A 14,979-nucleotide genomic window follows, 5' to 3' on the forward strand; every position below is an offset into this window, starting at 1 on the left:
GGTCTATTAGTTTAGCTATCTGTTAAAAACCTCATGTCCCAGCAACTGTTGCTTGCCACAGGAGTTCAGCTGTCCCTGAGCTGCTGCACCAAACACCTCCTGTAAGTGGCACAGGCAGATTTGCAGCTGATTGCAGCTGCAGCCCAGCAGCAACTGCGTGGTTGCCTGCTCCCCTGTCTCCTGCAGTCTGAGTCAGGCCGAACTTGCAGTTCTGATGCTCAGAATTTGGAGGAAACTGTGGCAAGCAGAGAGTATCACAAGTCAGCATGGAAAGATGCAGTGAGTGCCTGGTCACATGATACTTGGGCACAGCTGATGTTATCGGTCTTGTGCCATCTGAATACTTAACCTGACAGTTTAATGAATGCAATGAGCCTCCTCTGTCATGATATCAGAGTCTCCGTGATCTCCAAAATCTCCCTGTCCCCAGCGACTGTGCCTGTAAAAGGGTTTGATCCTGGTTTGCAGTGGGGAGCATTGCAAACATGGACCTTCCCAGCTGACGGGGCACTGCCAGGGTAGATGCTGCAGCAGCTGCAGGCTGAGGGATTGGGGGAGACAAATGGGTATGAGTATGGAACAGAAAATGGTAGAGAAGTTCATGTCCAGGCTTGGACAACAAAAGCCCACTCAAGATCTGCTTCAGCTGACCTGGAGGACAAGGGAAGACCTATGATGGGCAGTCTGAAAACTCTTACAAGGTGAGTGTCGCAAATAAAATGTCATAACTGAAATATGTAGAAGAAAAATAAAAAGAACAGCTGAATCTGATCCAAACACCACTGACATTAGGGCAGAGAGCCCTGCTGCATCCAGTGGCCTTTGGAGCAAGTTCTTTCAGAGGAACCAATTGAGGTGAACAACTGAAAAAACACAGGAACAACTAGCAGTGATTCACTGCAAAATCTGACCATGAAAAGCTGTAGTGAAAAGGCATATCTAGGAAATGCTGACAAGCAGCGGAATAGGTGAGCCGAACAGCATTTGTGAATTTATTCTAGACTGGTATATGAATATTCAATTTGACTTGAAGTCACTGGAGCAAAATGAGCATTCTGATGCATTTAATTCATTCCAGTTTGCCATGTCTTTCTAATTCATAGATCAATTCACAGAAACTTGAACCTGCAACTATGGCTTCAGAAGAAAATAAAAATCAGCAATTAATTAAAACAGATTTGTTGTTTGGGAACTTGAGTCATTATGAACCTGGAAATCCAGAATGATCAAGTGTGCTGATTACAGCCAGTACTTGAGAAAGGCAAAGCAGCCAGAATTTCAATCTACTTTTGGAAGTTATTTATTTTTGTAGTTTTGTTGGGGTTTTTTTTCCTTTACATGCATCACAGCACCAACTTGGCAGTTCTGCTTTCCTTATGTTTGTCTACAGAAAATAGCCATACACAGAAAGCGTGTTGCCGACACCTGGCTCCAAGGTGCAGTTAATGACTCAATTTATATGGTCGTCATGCAACAACCAAGCTCGAGAGATACCATATGCATACCACAGTCCTTGCAAAAAGCCACTCATAAGTGACAGGGATTCCAATTGTTTCTATTCATTAGATTTGAGAGCAACCCCCTGTACACTCATCTGCACACTCTCTATGGAAGGCTAAACCCACAAACGATACAACGTTTCGGAAACGAGCACAACAGGAGACAGGAAATTTCATGGCATTGCCTTTAAAAGCTGTGAAAGGAAGAACCTGCATTTTACCTCTTGGCCCATTTCCATACTGCAAAGCTTTGTAGACTGAGCTTTGGCATCCACCATGACATTAAACATGGTGCATATTGATTGAGGGACTCGGAAATCTGTTGATCGGCTGGTTTTCTGCAGTTTTACTTCAAATGCAATCCTTGTTCTGTGAAGGAAAGTAGAAAAAGATGTTTCGGTTGTTTTTAAACATACTGAAGCCAATAATAATAATGTGAAACAATACTGAGAGGAGTTTGAGAAGCCAGAAAGCTGAATGCTGTTGGGAGTGCCATAACGCAATTGTTACAAATGTGTTTTTTCTAAAAATTATTTTCCATTTTAAAAAGAAACCCCCTTTCCAGAATAGACACTATTTATGAAGTGTTCAACAGTTTCAGGTAAACTGTGACTCCCTTATGCTTGATAAACAGTGTGATGATGTGACAAACAGCAGTGTCAATACATATCTTTAATTTGATTGCATTAGCTGATTGATAACCACAGCCTGGCATACCAAAGGAAGCTCCTATTGCTCCCTGATATCAACCACAAATAACAGAAACACCTTCCTTTCTTGACTGAAAAGACACTGCCAGATCATTGCATTTATGGTGGTATGATAGTATTTGCTGGCTGGACGTTCTTAATTGACTTGTAAGTTCACAGAAGTGGTTTCCCTGCACCACACAAATTCACCAGAATACGTCTGCAAAGCATGCACAGGCAGAGTCATGTGCATATGAACACACTCGCATCACACACCTCCCTGCTCTCCTGAGGTTTCACTGAGATCAAATTTGACATCCCTGGCAGTAACAAACCATGATACATGAAAAGCTTCATCAGACTAAAACCTACAAAATATGATACTGTGTCCTATTTTAAATACCAAGGCATTTGTGAGTCTAACACAGGAATGCTTTCCAGTGAGGTGAGCACTGCCTTGGCTTTCTTCAGAGCCCCTCTTCATATTCCAGAGGTACTTCACTAATCTAACCTAACACAGAAGAATTATCACATCAGACAGAATCTGCCAATAAATTAACATAGGAGCTTCAATTTAGAAATAACAAATAATATCAGCTGCAGCTCAGGAGTAATTCTGTACTTGAACAATCCCCCAAGGGTTATGCAAATGAAAACTCATTTACGAACATAAAGCTCCCATTCTTGGGATCAGATCTGAGCTGGTATACAAGTCCTTCTGCCTGGATTTATTAGTTAACAGGCCTTCTTTGCATGGGCTGCTTTCCTGACAGCCCCAAAATACAACCCAGTGTGGAAGGCAGGGTGGCTCCTCCATGGATTCAACAGTTCAGAGACAGACGTGAAGAAAAATGTTGTGTCAAACTGAAATCGCTAAAGAAACCTTAGCCAGGCCCTGTTTGCAGGTGATATAAATAGGGAAGGCAGCATATTGGTTTACATCAGCAGTGGCATTTGAACTGATTTAATTACCAGTGCCAGATTTAGCCTGGACTCGGGGACTAGAATCTTGATAATTACTGAAAGGACCCAAGAAGACTGGGATTTTCCATCTCCTCATGGAAAGGAGCATGTTCCTACTTACTTATGCTCACAACCATTATATATAGTTGTACCAATACAAGCTGGGCCAGGTTTTTACAGAGGGGCAACACATTTGTAGAAAGGTTCAGGCAAATCAGGGAAAAAAACCTGGCTTCCAGGCACACAAGCCCTTCTTTAGATGTACCTGGAAATTTCCTTATTTTTCCCAGTTATCTCAGCTGAGCTAACTTGGTCTGATTTTTACAGATCATTGCAGCTATAACTGTGCTGCAGGGACAGCAAAGGAGCCTTAGCTCCAAGTGAAAAGAAAAAAGACCAGAAAATAAGTTTTGCAGGTGGTGCTGGGGCAGAGCAGCGAGCAGAGCTTCAGCACTGGTTTTTCTCCTAAAGGACAGCCTGACAACTGGAGGACAAATGAAGCTCAGTATTTGTGCCAGACACAGGACCAAAGATGAGCTGCTGCAATAAATTGCTCGATGTCAAAGACATTAAGTGCAATGCATCTCATTGCACTTAAAATGCACTGGGGTTTATTCCAGAATGGTGAGAGAATAAACCTTGAGCTGTCTGCCTTCCTGCCTGCATTTCAGGGACTGAACGTGCCTTCCCCTGTGCTGACACTGCACATCCAGCTGGTGAGGATCATACTGAAAATAAATGCTACACTCACACTTGCACAGTGGCCAGAAAACTGCAGTACAGAACAGCCACACCACACGCTGCAGTTAATATTAGCATGTATCAGCTGTATTTGGCATCCATTTTTTCTTTGGTTCATCTCATTTTCTATGAATTTTTGCACAATGAAATGCAAAGTTCATTTTTTCTTCTTGCCTCATTACCTCCAATGCAAATGGACATAAACTCCTGTGGAAAAGTTGGAAATTTAACTTCAATATTTTGCTTTCGAAATGACAGCTGCCAATATGTCTATAATTTGCTTAAAGATATCTCTGTTTTGGAAGATCTGCAGGTAACTATACTATAATGTGGCTGATGATACAACAGCTTTTCCCAATCCACGGCAGACGTGAAACCTGCGTGCCAAGCAACACACTATCCCACTTTTAAAATCATTTTTTCTCGTCTTTTTTTCATGTATCTGTGTCTTTTAGGTGGGCATTGGGATCTTTCTTATGGCTATGCCTTCAGCATTCAGCATCATCACACCAACCTGCATTTACAAATATCTGACCTCAACGTGCAGCACTGAAAATAAGTAATTACCTACAAAGCCCAAAAGAATGGGTGATTTACTGCCTTATTGTGAATAAGCCCTCTCCAGAGTGTCAACAGAGAAGTGCCTGCTTGGGAGAGTCCACATTTCACAGCAATGGGGTGAATTCCAGTTCTAGGGTGGATTAGGCTTTGCATCCTGTGAGCTCCTGTGAGAAACAGGAGCTTGCTCATGGGCACCTACCTTTTCACACAGGACTCGATCATGTCACTCGCCATAAGCTTCAAGCGCTGCTCTAAGTGTTTCCCAAACTCCTCCTCAGGCCAGTGCAAATCCCGAATGAAGGTCTGTAGGGCATCAAGTTTCCAGAACATATCTTCTGAGGTGCCTGATCCATTGCTGGCAGGGCAAAATGAGAACAAAAGTCAAAAGTGGCATCACGGTCTTTGCAACCTGATGTGGAGACCGTTCCTGCAACAAGTGTAAGGCAGACAGCAGTTTCATACACAGGACAACGCTGGCCATCTCCACCATCAGGATTTTGAGTTTTACCATACAGTTGCCTAATCTACCTTGCTGTCATCACCCACAAAACTTTCCAGACCAGATGAGTAAGACAACATCATGAGTTACACATATTAACGGGAAGAACGTGTGTATGGTAAAAATCAGCCTTAGTTAATAACCACATTAACATATGTGATTATTAAGAATTAAGGCCAGGAACTGTGGGAGAAAATCCTTGATCAATAATAACTGCCATACTAGGCTGTATGCAGTTATTAAGATTTAGGGTTTCATGCAATTCTCCCCCCTCCAAATTATATCTTGAGTTTGCTTTGTCCCCCCAGTACAGCCCTATTTCCAGGTAAGGGACAGTGCTAACAAGTGGTGAGCGAGGACACGCTTTATCTCTTGAACAGCTGAAAAAAAATTGGGGTAAGTCAATTGAGCTAAGGGTACATCTCATATCCAGGAGTTTCGGCAGGATTTACCACTGCACCTTTCTCTTTGCAAATGCAATTATAGGACAACAAATTTACATTTTTAAAAATTTATTTTGCAACTTTGATCTGCCACAGAATTCTCAATTTCTTTCACAAGCATATATTCTGGTACCCACACCCCTGCCCAGATGGAAGTCTTTGGTCCTGCAGTGTGTAGCTACACCAGCTCTTTTCACAGTATAATTATATCTCAAACCTCCACTTACAGAATAAAAATACAGGACTGGATTGCACTCTGTGCAGAGAAATTTATGCATCCATAACCCCTTTCTCTCCCTCTCCTCTTCTCCCTCACTTTTTTTTTTATCAGAACAATTACCAAGGGAGCTTCAAGAGTTTCAACCCCCTCCTCGCATACCACTAATGCTAACACAGTAATTTATAAGATATTTAACACACCATGCATTACCACTTGTGCTGACATCATCTATAGAAACAGATGAGGGAGGGTGTTTCTATTGTGACAGATGCCAGCTGCATTGAGTTAATGCTAGAGGAGCTTGGAACTAATGCAAAGAGGGCTACTCCCAGGTGAGAGCTGTAGTCCCAACATGCCAGAGGGGTCCTGTGGGATACTGGGCTAGCAGAATCAACGAGATAAAGAATGAATCATCTTAGTTGTAGGAGAAACATATCTGACACTAAGCAACAGGTAACATGTCCTTGATGGAGGGGTAGGGTGCATAAAAGGAAACCAGGGAGATGAAAAGATAAAGAATCAGGCATTTGCTTTAGCCAGGGGACCAGTTTGGACAACAGTCTCAAATGTTCATCTACCACCAGTTTTTAGTTCAAACCTGTGCTTGGGTGTAAGCAAGCTTTAACAGTCTAAACCCAGTTTTGGAACTGTATGAATTTACATTTTAAGTGATTAAATGGGTACAAATATAATAATTGCTATTTACTACAGCAATATTATGACATCCATTTGGTTTCAAAATTTTTAAAGAATTATTCTCAGTCTTTTTCTCACTTTTGATTAGGACTCCATTCAAGTAAACAATATAGTATATTCATTTCCAAAATGCACTGTTTGTATTTTGCTTGGGAGCACCACAATTACTCTAATCACGCAGGCGGCTTGCAATATACCATTGATGCTCAAGCATTTTCAGAGGAATTATCCAATTTTCTGTCATTACATGATTCTTATCTTTTCAAGGGCAATACCACAAAGCATGCACAGAGAAAGATTAAAACTTTTGGGTACTCTTTACAGACAACTGCCTAAGCTAGCCTTTAATATAACTATCTTAGCATGAATATGAGTTGTATGGCTTTGAAACATAAACAACCAAGCCAATATTTTAGAAGGTCTTAAAATCTGTTTTAAAAGATCTCACATCAGTGTTTTCTTTACTTTCATTCGTTACCAGTGCTCTGCAATCCTGCCTGTGCCAGGCTAATGGCAGAGGCGTTCTGGTGGACTCCAGGTGTAGATGTAACCGAGGGTGTTTCAGTAACAGTGAACGGGGGATTCTTGGGGGAGTTCTTCAGTTTTATCTATTGAGATGATAGGGGAAAAGCACCATAGTGCTGACTGAGACCACCCTGTGCCAACCCTAAATAACTCTCTAGGATTTTAGAAGGAGAATGGACAAGTAACAGTTCCCATGATAGGACATCTTGAGAAATGAGCTACCTCAAGTGATGAGATTTGGGTTGAGCCCACTGTGTACCACCCTCCACACTGCTCAGTGGGAAACCTCCTGTAAGAGAACTTGCCTAATCTGTGCTGGGGATTTGTGGCATGTTCCCCCTGAGTTTCACACACACACCCTGGGACACTCTGACAGGAACCTGGGAGCACAGAGTGAAAGGCTCCTACAGAGTGACTGCTTTGACACTATTTTCCAAGCCATAATCTAAAACGCACATTGAAAATGTCTTTCTTTAGTTGGTTATGGCATTATTTGGGCAGTAATGAAGGCTATGGAGCTTTAACTGCTCTCTGGGACATCCTCCAACACAAATAAAACCTGTTACAGGGTGCTCCTCTTTCTTAGACTGCTTCATCAAAATCAAGACAAAAATTACCTGGGAAATGCAGAGCTTGTATTAAATAAAATTCATTTTTAGATCTACATCTGGTCCACAGAAATTGGTTGACTGGCATTGAAATTGGTTCATCTTCTCTTTTGAACAAAACTGTTTGCTTGAGACACATAATGTCACATTATAAGTTCTGTGGTTTGTATGTTATTCAGACCATGCCCCAGTGTTGACAGCTATTTTGTAAAGCAAGATACTTCCTCAAACTCTCAGTGGGAGTTGAGACAAATTTTCAAGGTTTATACAAAAAACCCCTCAAAATACACATGCCAGAAATTCACTGGTGTCTCATTCAGAAAGCATCTAATTAACTGTATCACTCTTTAAAGTTTTATGTAATGCACAGAAACAAACAATACATATCCATGCCAAGATCACTTTAAATTTAAATGAGATCTAATTTGAACTGAATACACACTCAGAATCATAAATAGCAGCCATCCATGACGGTGCAGAAAAGCTAGGCATTTGTGGGATGCCTAGTGGGATGTTAACTGGTAGATTTGGTACTTTAGGGAGATTCACATTTGGTAGATTCACATTGGGCAGATTACTTGTTAAACTCCTGTGGAAGAAACAGACAGAAAGAAAAAATACCATAACAGTGACAATGCCGATGTAGCAGAAGCACATGACACTCAGAAACAAATCTGCAAAGTTCACAGCATGAGGACAGTTAAAAAACCAAAGCAAAACATATCAGAAAGAAGCATGAGTATGGAAGCTTAAACGTACTGTGTTTGCAGTCTGCTATAAAATTCAAATTGCTTAAAAAACCAAAAAAGCAAACCAGAATGAAAAGAAGAATCACAAAGTAGCAAATTAACAGAAACTCAAACACCTGTGAAAATAACTGCACCTTCAAGTCCTGATACCATTTCAAAGTGCAGAGAGCAGCTTTTCTTCCAAAAAAATCTCTCTTTTAAGGAAGAGTCTCAGTTCTTACACACAGGCTTGAATGAAAGAGCTAAACTCAGAGATCTGCTAAGGAACTGGAATTTGAAATAATAAACAGAGTCTGGAATTCCAGCCATAAGAGTTTTTCTCACCACCAAGTTCAATGGAGTTGCAATTTTGCTGCAAAACCTCTCTATCTTAGACCCTCTACAAATAAAGATGGGCTAATCTGGAGCGATGAAACAGTGAACTACAAGGTTCTTCCTCTGTGAAGACTGTGCCCTGATCATCCCTTGCATTCCTGGGTGCAGAGAAAAGGATTGTCCAGCCCTACTATTTGTGCCCTGTGAATGATCTGCACTTTGTAAATAAATAAGGACTAGTATGTGACTGTTTCATAGCTGGAAGTGGGCTATGAGGTGATTAAGATATTCAAAGGTTAATATGAAGTATGTGTACTTGGGCATCATTACTTCAATCAGTATTTTCAAATGTGCAACTGTTATGCCACTAGAGATTTTTAAAAAGTGGGCAGCTGTAATGATTTAATGCAACATCTCTCCTGGAACAAGGTGCATGTAACAGCACTGCAAGCCCAAAGTTTGGAATCCACCCCAACATATTTCAGTGTGCTAGCTCTCTAGATGTTACAGTTGGTCTAATTCTGTTTTAATGAGTATCTCATCACAATTACATTCTACATGCAAAATAAAAACATCAGGAGATCTGGGAATCAGCAAAAGATAGATCTCAATCTCAACCCAACTCACATGTTACCTGGCCCTCAGAGGAGAGGCCAGTTTCAGAGAAATGCCTCATTTCTGCCCTCTCCCAGGAACACTGTCTGACTCACTGGTATACAATCCACAGGTGGTTTCACAGTCCCATGTGAGGAACAAAACCAGATACTTTGACACCATTTTCACCAGACTGTTACTTGGACTCAGTGAAAATGGAATCAGAAATTCAGCTTCACCCTGAACTGCTGAAGCTACTGAAAGCTTTTCTATTGATGCACCTGAGCACTGCTTCAGCATCCAAACTTGCCTGCTCTCAGTGACTGCACCAGGATATGCCACCTTCGGAGGTCTCTCCATTTCCCTGGATTAAATTAGTTACTTTACGGACACCATTATCTGGATTTCTGTGAAACTATCAAGTTATACACGATGTCTTTCAAGGCATATTAAAATGTTAGTAATTTCCCTGAGACATATTTTGCACTTCATTTATACATATTTCAGTTATATATCAACCCCCAAATTAATGGAATTGAGCTGCCTGTACTGAATAGATGTTTCCTAACACAACAGACAATGTGAACCACATCTCTGCAACAGCTCAGCTTGTTATTGGTGGTGAATCTGAGGAAACAGACTTCATTCTTTGTGAATAAAATCCCTTGTTGGGGAGGAATATCACAAATCAAAGTATTTTTCTAGTGAAAAAAACACAACTATGTTCTTATTTCTAATTATTTCTATGATTCTTAGTAGATTTAGCTTCCTGCTATCTGTGTGTTCTCTTTTTCAGCCAAACAGGAGAATTTACTACCATCACAAAGCTGTCCATTGTTTCCATTCATACCGTATCTGCTGTTAAGATGATAGGACTATTGAATGAGACATAGACTCCATAGTGATTGAGAGAGTGTTAAATCTTCAGAAATGGCAGTGCATGTGGTTAGATACTGATATGGAATAAATAAAGAAATAGCAAGAGGTGGACAACATATAAATGTATAAGGAAAAGCAACTTAAATAACTTAGCCAGATGGTAAATACATAAATCAGAGGACCTTTGGTTTTAATATTAAAATTCAAGAAGTGACAGTGTTATATTAATAAAAACACTGTATTAATAAAATATGACTTCTAGAGTAAACAGTATACTATATTCACACGGAAACATATTTCTTTTATACAACACATTATTTTGCTGATGCAAGAGTATGTTGCAAGAATACGTTAGTACTCTTAGAACAAAACGAAACAGCAAAATAATGGAGTATATTATATTAACATACAGTAACTAATGTAAAAAATACTCTCCTGAATTGACATGCATAGTTTTTTCAGGTTCAAATGATCTAATTATCTGACTAACAGTTGCAGTGAGACCTCTAAAAAATTATTAATATTACCAACAAATGTTCCATAAAGCCTGCAATTGTTCAGACCATAAAGCTACAGGTCCAAGATGAGAAACTGTTTCTAGAAGCCAGCCATGCCTATTTAATATAGACGGCTAAATATAACCTCAGCCATCAGGCAGGGAATGTGGGCATTTGCATCAACAAGAAGAGGGCTGTCTGATTTAAGACGACTCAGCTCCAGGACTGGATCCTGATACCTTTGATAAGAGACACAGGCTCTGGAGCTGCACTGCTTGTTTTCCTGGCATCTTCTGCTTCAGCCCCGTTTGTTTGTGTGAGCTGTGGAAATGGCTTTCACCTGGACTGTCTGCTGGGAAATTCTCAGTGCAAACAGACTGGCAATATAGCCCTGCACAACCTCCCAATGCTCACACTGTACAGCAGCACCGATCACATGGAACACGTCCAGTTGCACCGCGGCTGCTCCTGTAGAGCTGCCCTAGCAATGAAAGGAGGGCAGAAAAATCACAGTATTTTTACTGAGCTGTCTCCTGGGTTCAGAACAGAGTTGAACGAGACCCCTGGCCACACCTAAATGCTCAGTTCTTACGGGATGCCTGAAATGATTTAGTGATGGAAGACGCAAACGCCTGTCTCTTCCATCACTATAAACACTTGCAACCTCACTGTGGAGGCTCAGCAAATGCTCAAGAGCAAATCTTTTCACAAAAGCCTTGATGTGAAGCAAAGAGCTTGATTGTGAAGTAGGCAGTCAAATCTGTGCTCCTCCTGTGACTGACACCCAGAATAGTAACAAAAATACTCACTTCCACTACAACGGTGCTTCTTTTAAGGGGAAACAATTTTCACTATCATTTTGTAGTTGTACAACCTTATAAAATGATTAGTATAATCATATTGTTCAAGTTCTGACATTTATATTAATGATACAATTATAAATATTTTGCAAAGAGTTAGTGAGCAATTAATAGATGCTAAAGCCAGGACTACAGAGCGGTAGAGAGAGCCCTGGGTCAATGAGTAATGTCCTAGTCAAGCCATTGAAATGGGTTGTCATTGCACCAGCTTTAGCATTTGCTCAAAAAGATTTTTCTTTCAACACAGACACACACACAGAGACACACATACATACGTGTCAGCTGGCTGCAAGATAAATCAGCGCTCTCCGAGAAGCTAGCATGAAAAAAACCCATTGCAAACCCTACTTTTCCAAGACCTCTCAAATCACCAGAGAACAGACCTACTCTGTATCCTGCATACTTGGATGACTGTGCGAAGGACAAGTGTTCCACATTTCTCTGCGTGGATTCATACGAGCGCACCAGCTGCTCTAGCTATAGGGCACGGACCCCCTGCAAATTCAGCAGCTCTGCAGAGGCAGATTACAGAGCCCTCATAAGCACATAACATCAATGCTTTTTCCCCCCATTTTTTTCAGTACTTAACAGTATCTCTCTCACTGCGATTTCTGTACCTAGCTCCTCAGAGCATAAGGTGCAGAGTATTCAGCAATGAAAATAGAAGAAATACATGCTTGCAAACTGCCATCTGGTCAGGTTATGGAGGGCTACATATTTCAGCCTTGACTGCAAGCACAAGTACAGAGAAACCCTTTCAAAAGATTCTGTGTTGTGGAATAATTTCTTGGTTAACAGGAGATAATGAGATTTCCTTCTCACAATGCACTGTAGAGATCCAGGACAACAAGCTTGGTGGAACGGTCAGTTATGATGATCTGTCTTTGCTGGCCAACTTGAAGGTCTTTCTCCAAAGAAGAGGAAAGCTGTGGAAGAACATTCTGCAGTGATCCTGATTTCCAAAAAAGCTCAGCAGGAGAGGTGGCAATGGAAGGTCACAATTTGGTTGGGAATTGGCTGGTCCAAACTATTTGAGAATCCATGGCCAAAAATTCAACTGTGCTGCGGTATGGACATGTGGGGTGAGAAGACAGTAGATAAAGGAGGGCAAATCAAACAAAGTAAGTCTCTAACCTGAATTTCTCTGCAAGTTCCCTGTCGATCAGACAAAGAGGAGCAGGTGGTCTGCCCAGGAGGCAAAGATGAAGACGCCTTAACATTTAGTTCTGAACAGCACATCAAAAATGTCATAAGATCCTAGGAATGACACTCCTCTTTTCCTTTGCACTGTATGTGCCACCCTCTGGCACTCACTGGTGCCTCCCTTCACCAGGTCGCATGGTGTTGAACCAGCGTTTGCAACTCACACTTTTGTGTGTGAGACACAAGAACAAAATATCAACTAGTGAAAAAAACCCCATGGTGCATCTTTTCACCAGATGGACAGAAGCTTCTTGTGGAAAGCACCCACTTTCCTGCTGGAAGAAATCTTTTAAATACTGAAGTCTGTAAGAGCAAGAGTCCATCCTGGGCTTTTGCTTGGAGATGCAATGCTCAAAGCATGCTGTAACTGGAACTCCAGAAGGGAATAACCATCACAAGAGAACTAAGAAAAGATCTTTTACAGCTATCAGAGATAACTTGGAAATGATAGATGCTGGCATGCTCAGGGACAAAGCATTTTGACAGGCAAGTAGCACATCCAAGTACTTATGGACATCTATAGTTAACCCCCTAAAGTCATTTAAAAGCAAAAAGCTTCTGAAAAAAGAAAAAAAAAGCAGAATTATTTGTTTATTGAGTGCTTGACCCAGGTGAACAGGTACACAGAGTTAACTGCTTCTGTTTCATAACAGACAAGGAAATACAAACATATTCTTTACTAAAGCAGAGCTCTGAAACTGAAGTTAATGCTAACTTCGAAGTGCAATTCCACTTGAAGGAGTGGCTGTAAAAATGGCATTCTCCTACTCGAAAGATCTATTTCTTGTATGTTTTCTGGGTCACATCTGCTTATTTGAAACAAGATTTTTTAGGATTTTTAATCCTGTTAGCCTGCAGACCAAAGACAGCAAATGGAAAGTGAGAGAGGCTCCTGAATGCCAGCCACTTAACCCCACTCAAAACAGAGGGGATGATCAGGTGTCAAGAAAAAGCCTGAGATTTGGCAGGCAGAATCCTTACGGATGCTGAGGATGCACAAAAAAGAAAGGAAAAAACCTGGGTACTCAGACTCCAGGTTGCATATGGGAGGCTGGCTGCTGAACAAAATCTCTTTTCCTTGTAAACGGAACATATTTGGTGTGAAAAGCCCTGAAAGACCACACGTTCTTTTATCAGAAACCTCTGAGAGTGCAGTGCCATTTCACTTTGCCTAGAGAATGACAAAAAATAGCCAGGAAAAGAGTCTTTCCAGAGGTCACCTGGTCCCACTTCCTAGTCTGAGGCACTGCCAGACTCATGTTGCTTGCAAAGGGTCCATCTCTCTCTTTTAATATCTTTATTAGAGGAAAAGTCAGTTATTTCCCTTTGTAGGATCTGACTTGGCTTTATAGAGCAAGTATGACAGGGTTCAGCAATACTTCAAAACCTGTGAAATAACAACAGTAATCCAAAGCACATGTCACATTTTTATCATTCACCAGCTCCTGAGTTCAATTTGGGTTTTTCTCAGGCTCCCAGTTTCTTGCTGGCGAACTCCTAGCTTTCCAAATGTAAGAAATTATTATGCTTGAATCATCTTGCCCATGTTTCACTTTGGTTTCTGCATGTCTAATCCTAAAGGCAGGGGAGCTGGGACTGGCAGAGCTGCTCTGGACATGGGGACCTGTGCAGCCACCAGCCATGGGGCTGATGCTAGAGGCACACATTGCACTATCCCCCCACAGGGTGGGTGGAAAAAATGAGTATTGGGAAGAATAAATACAGCAATGACTCACAGGGGTTATAGGGCTGAAACTGAACACAGTGAAGCGAGATATTTTTGTTCTGAAAAGGAGCTATGTGAGTTCAAAAGCAGCACTGGAAAAGGCCTTTTAGAATGGGTTCCAAAAAGCCATGGCAGTTAAGAAGGTTTTCCCATTTTCATGCTTCCCTGTTCAGAGGCACACAGTTCAAACTGAGGCAGCAATGCATTTCAAAAACCCAATACCATTTCCCTCATTAACCTGAAAATCCTGAAGAGATGGGGCCTCCTATTTTTATCATTAAACTAGAAAGTTTAAAGCACTTTCTGCATGTCCAGTCTAACGTTTGCTAATTCACCTCTATATGAATCTCCATCCATTTGCACCCAAATTCCGATTGTATCAAAGGAGGTTTCCTTACTTTACTGGCTCCCATGACTCCCGCTCAAAGCCCCTGTGAATTGACTGTGCAATTGAGGACTCCATCAGATCGACATATCTAACAACAAGTGGAGCAAACAGGTCTTGGAGGTGTTTGTGGAATTTTCCATTGCACAAATTATCTAGAATAGATAAATAAAAGTATAGTAAGACACTACTGTTACTACAACCTCTGTAACAAACCACAGTGTGGCACTTCATCACACAATGAATTTGTCAGTCAACAGGAAAACTTCAAGAACATAACAGGAGCTGGCATCAGGCACCAATGTTCATGACACAGAGAGCAGGAAT

At 41.2% G+C, this 14,979-nt stretch overlaps 1 protein-coding gene across 1 annotated transcript in view; it reads right to left on the bottom strand.

Annotated features, from left to right (window-relative positions):
* Positions 1-14,979, bottom strand: part of CADPS (calcium dependent secretion activator) — a 173,211-nt gene that overhangs the window by 34,608 nt on the left and 123,624 nt on the right. The window contains exons 25-28 of the mRNA XM_017747151.1: positions 14,666-14,807; positions 7,887-8,033; positions 4,653-4,808; positions 1,721-1,868 (exon numbers count right to left, since the gene is read on the bottom strand). Coding sequence (XP_017602640.1) covers positions 1,721-1,868; positions 4,653-4,808; positions 7,887-8,033; positions 14,666-14,807 — 593 coding nt within the window. The remainder of the gene's footprint in view (positions 1-1,720; positions 1,869-4,652; positions 4,809-7,886; positions 8,034-14,665; positions 14,808-14,979) is intronic.

The sequence above is a fragment of the Corvus brachyrhynchos genome, unplaced genomic scaffold (genome assembly GCF_000691975.1).
Source record: "Corvus brachyrhynchos isolate BGI_N302 unplaced genomic scaffold, ASM69197v1 scaffold91, whole genome shotgun sequence".
Classification (NCBI taxonomy): domain Eukaryota; kingdom Metazoa; phylum Chordata; class Aves; order Passeriformes; family Corvidae; genus Corvus; species Corvus brachyrhynchos.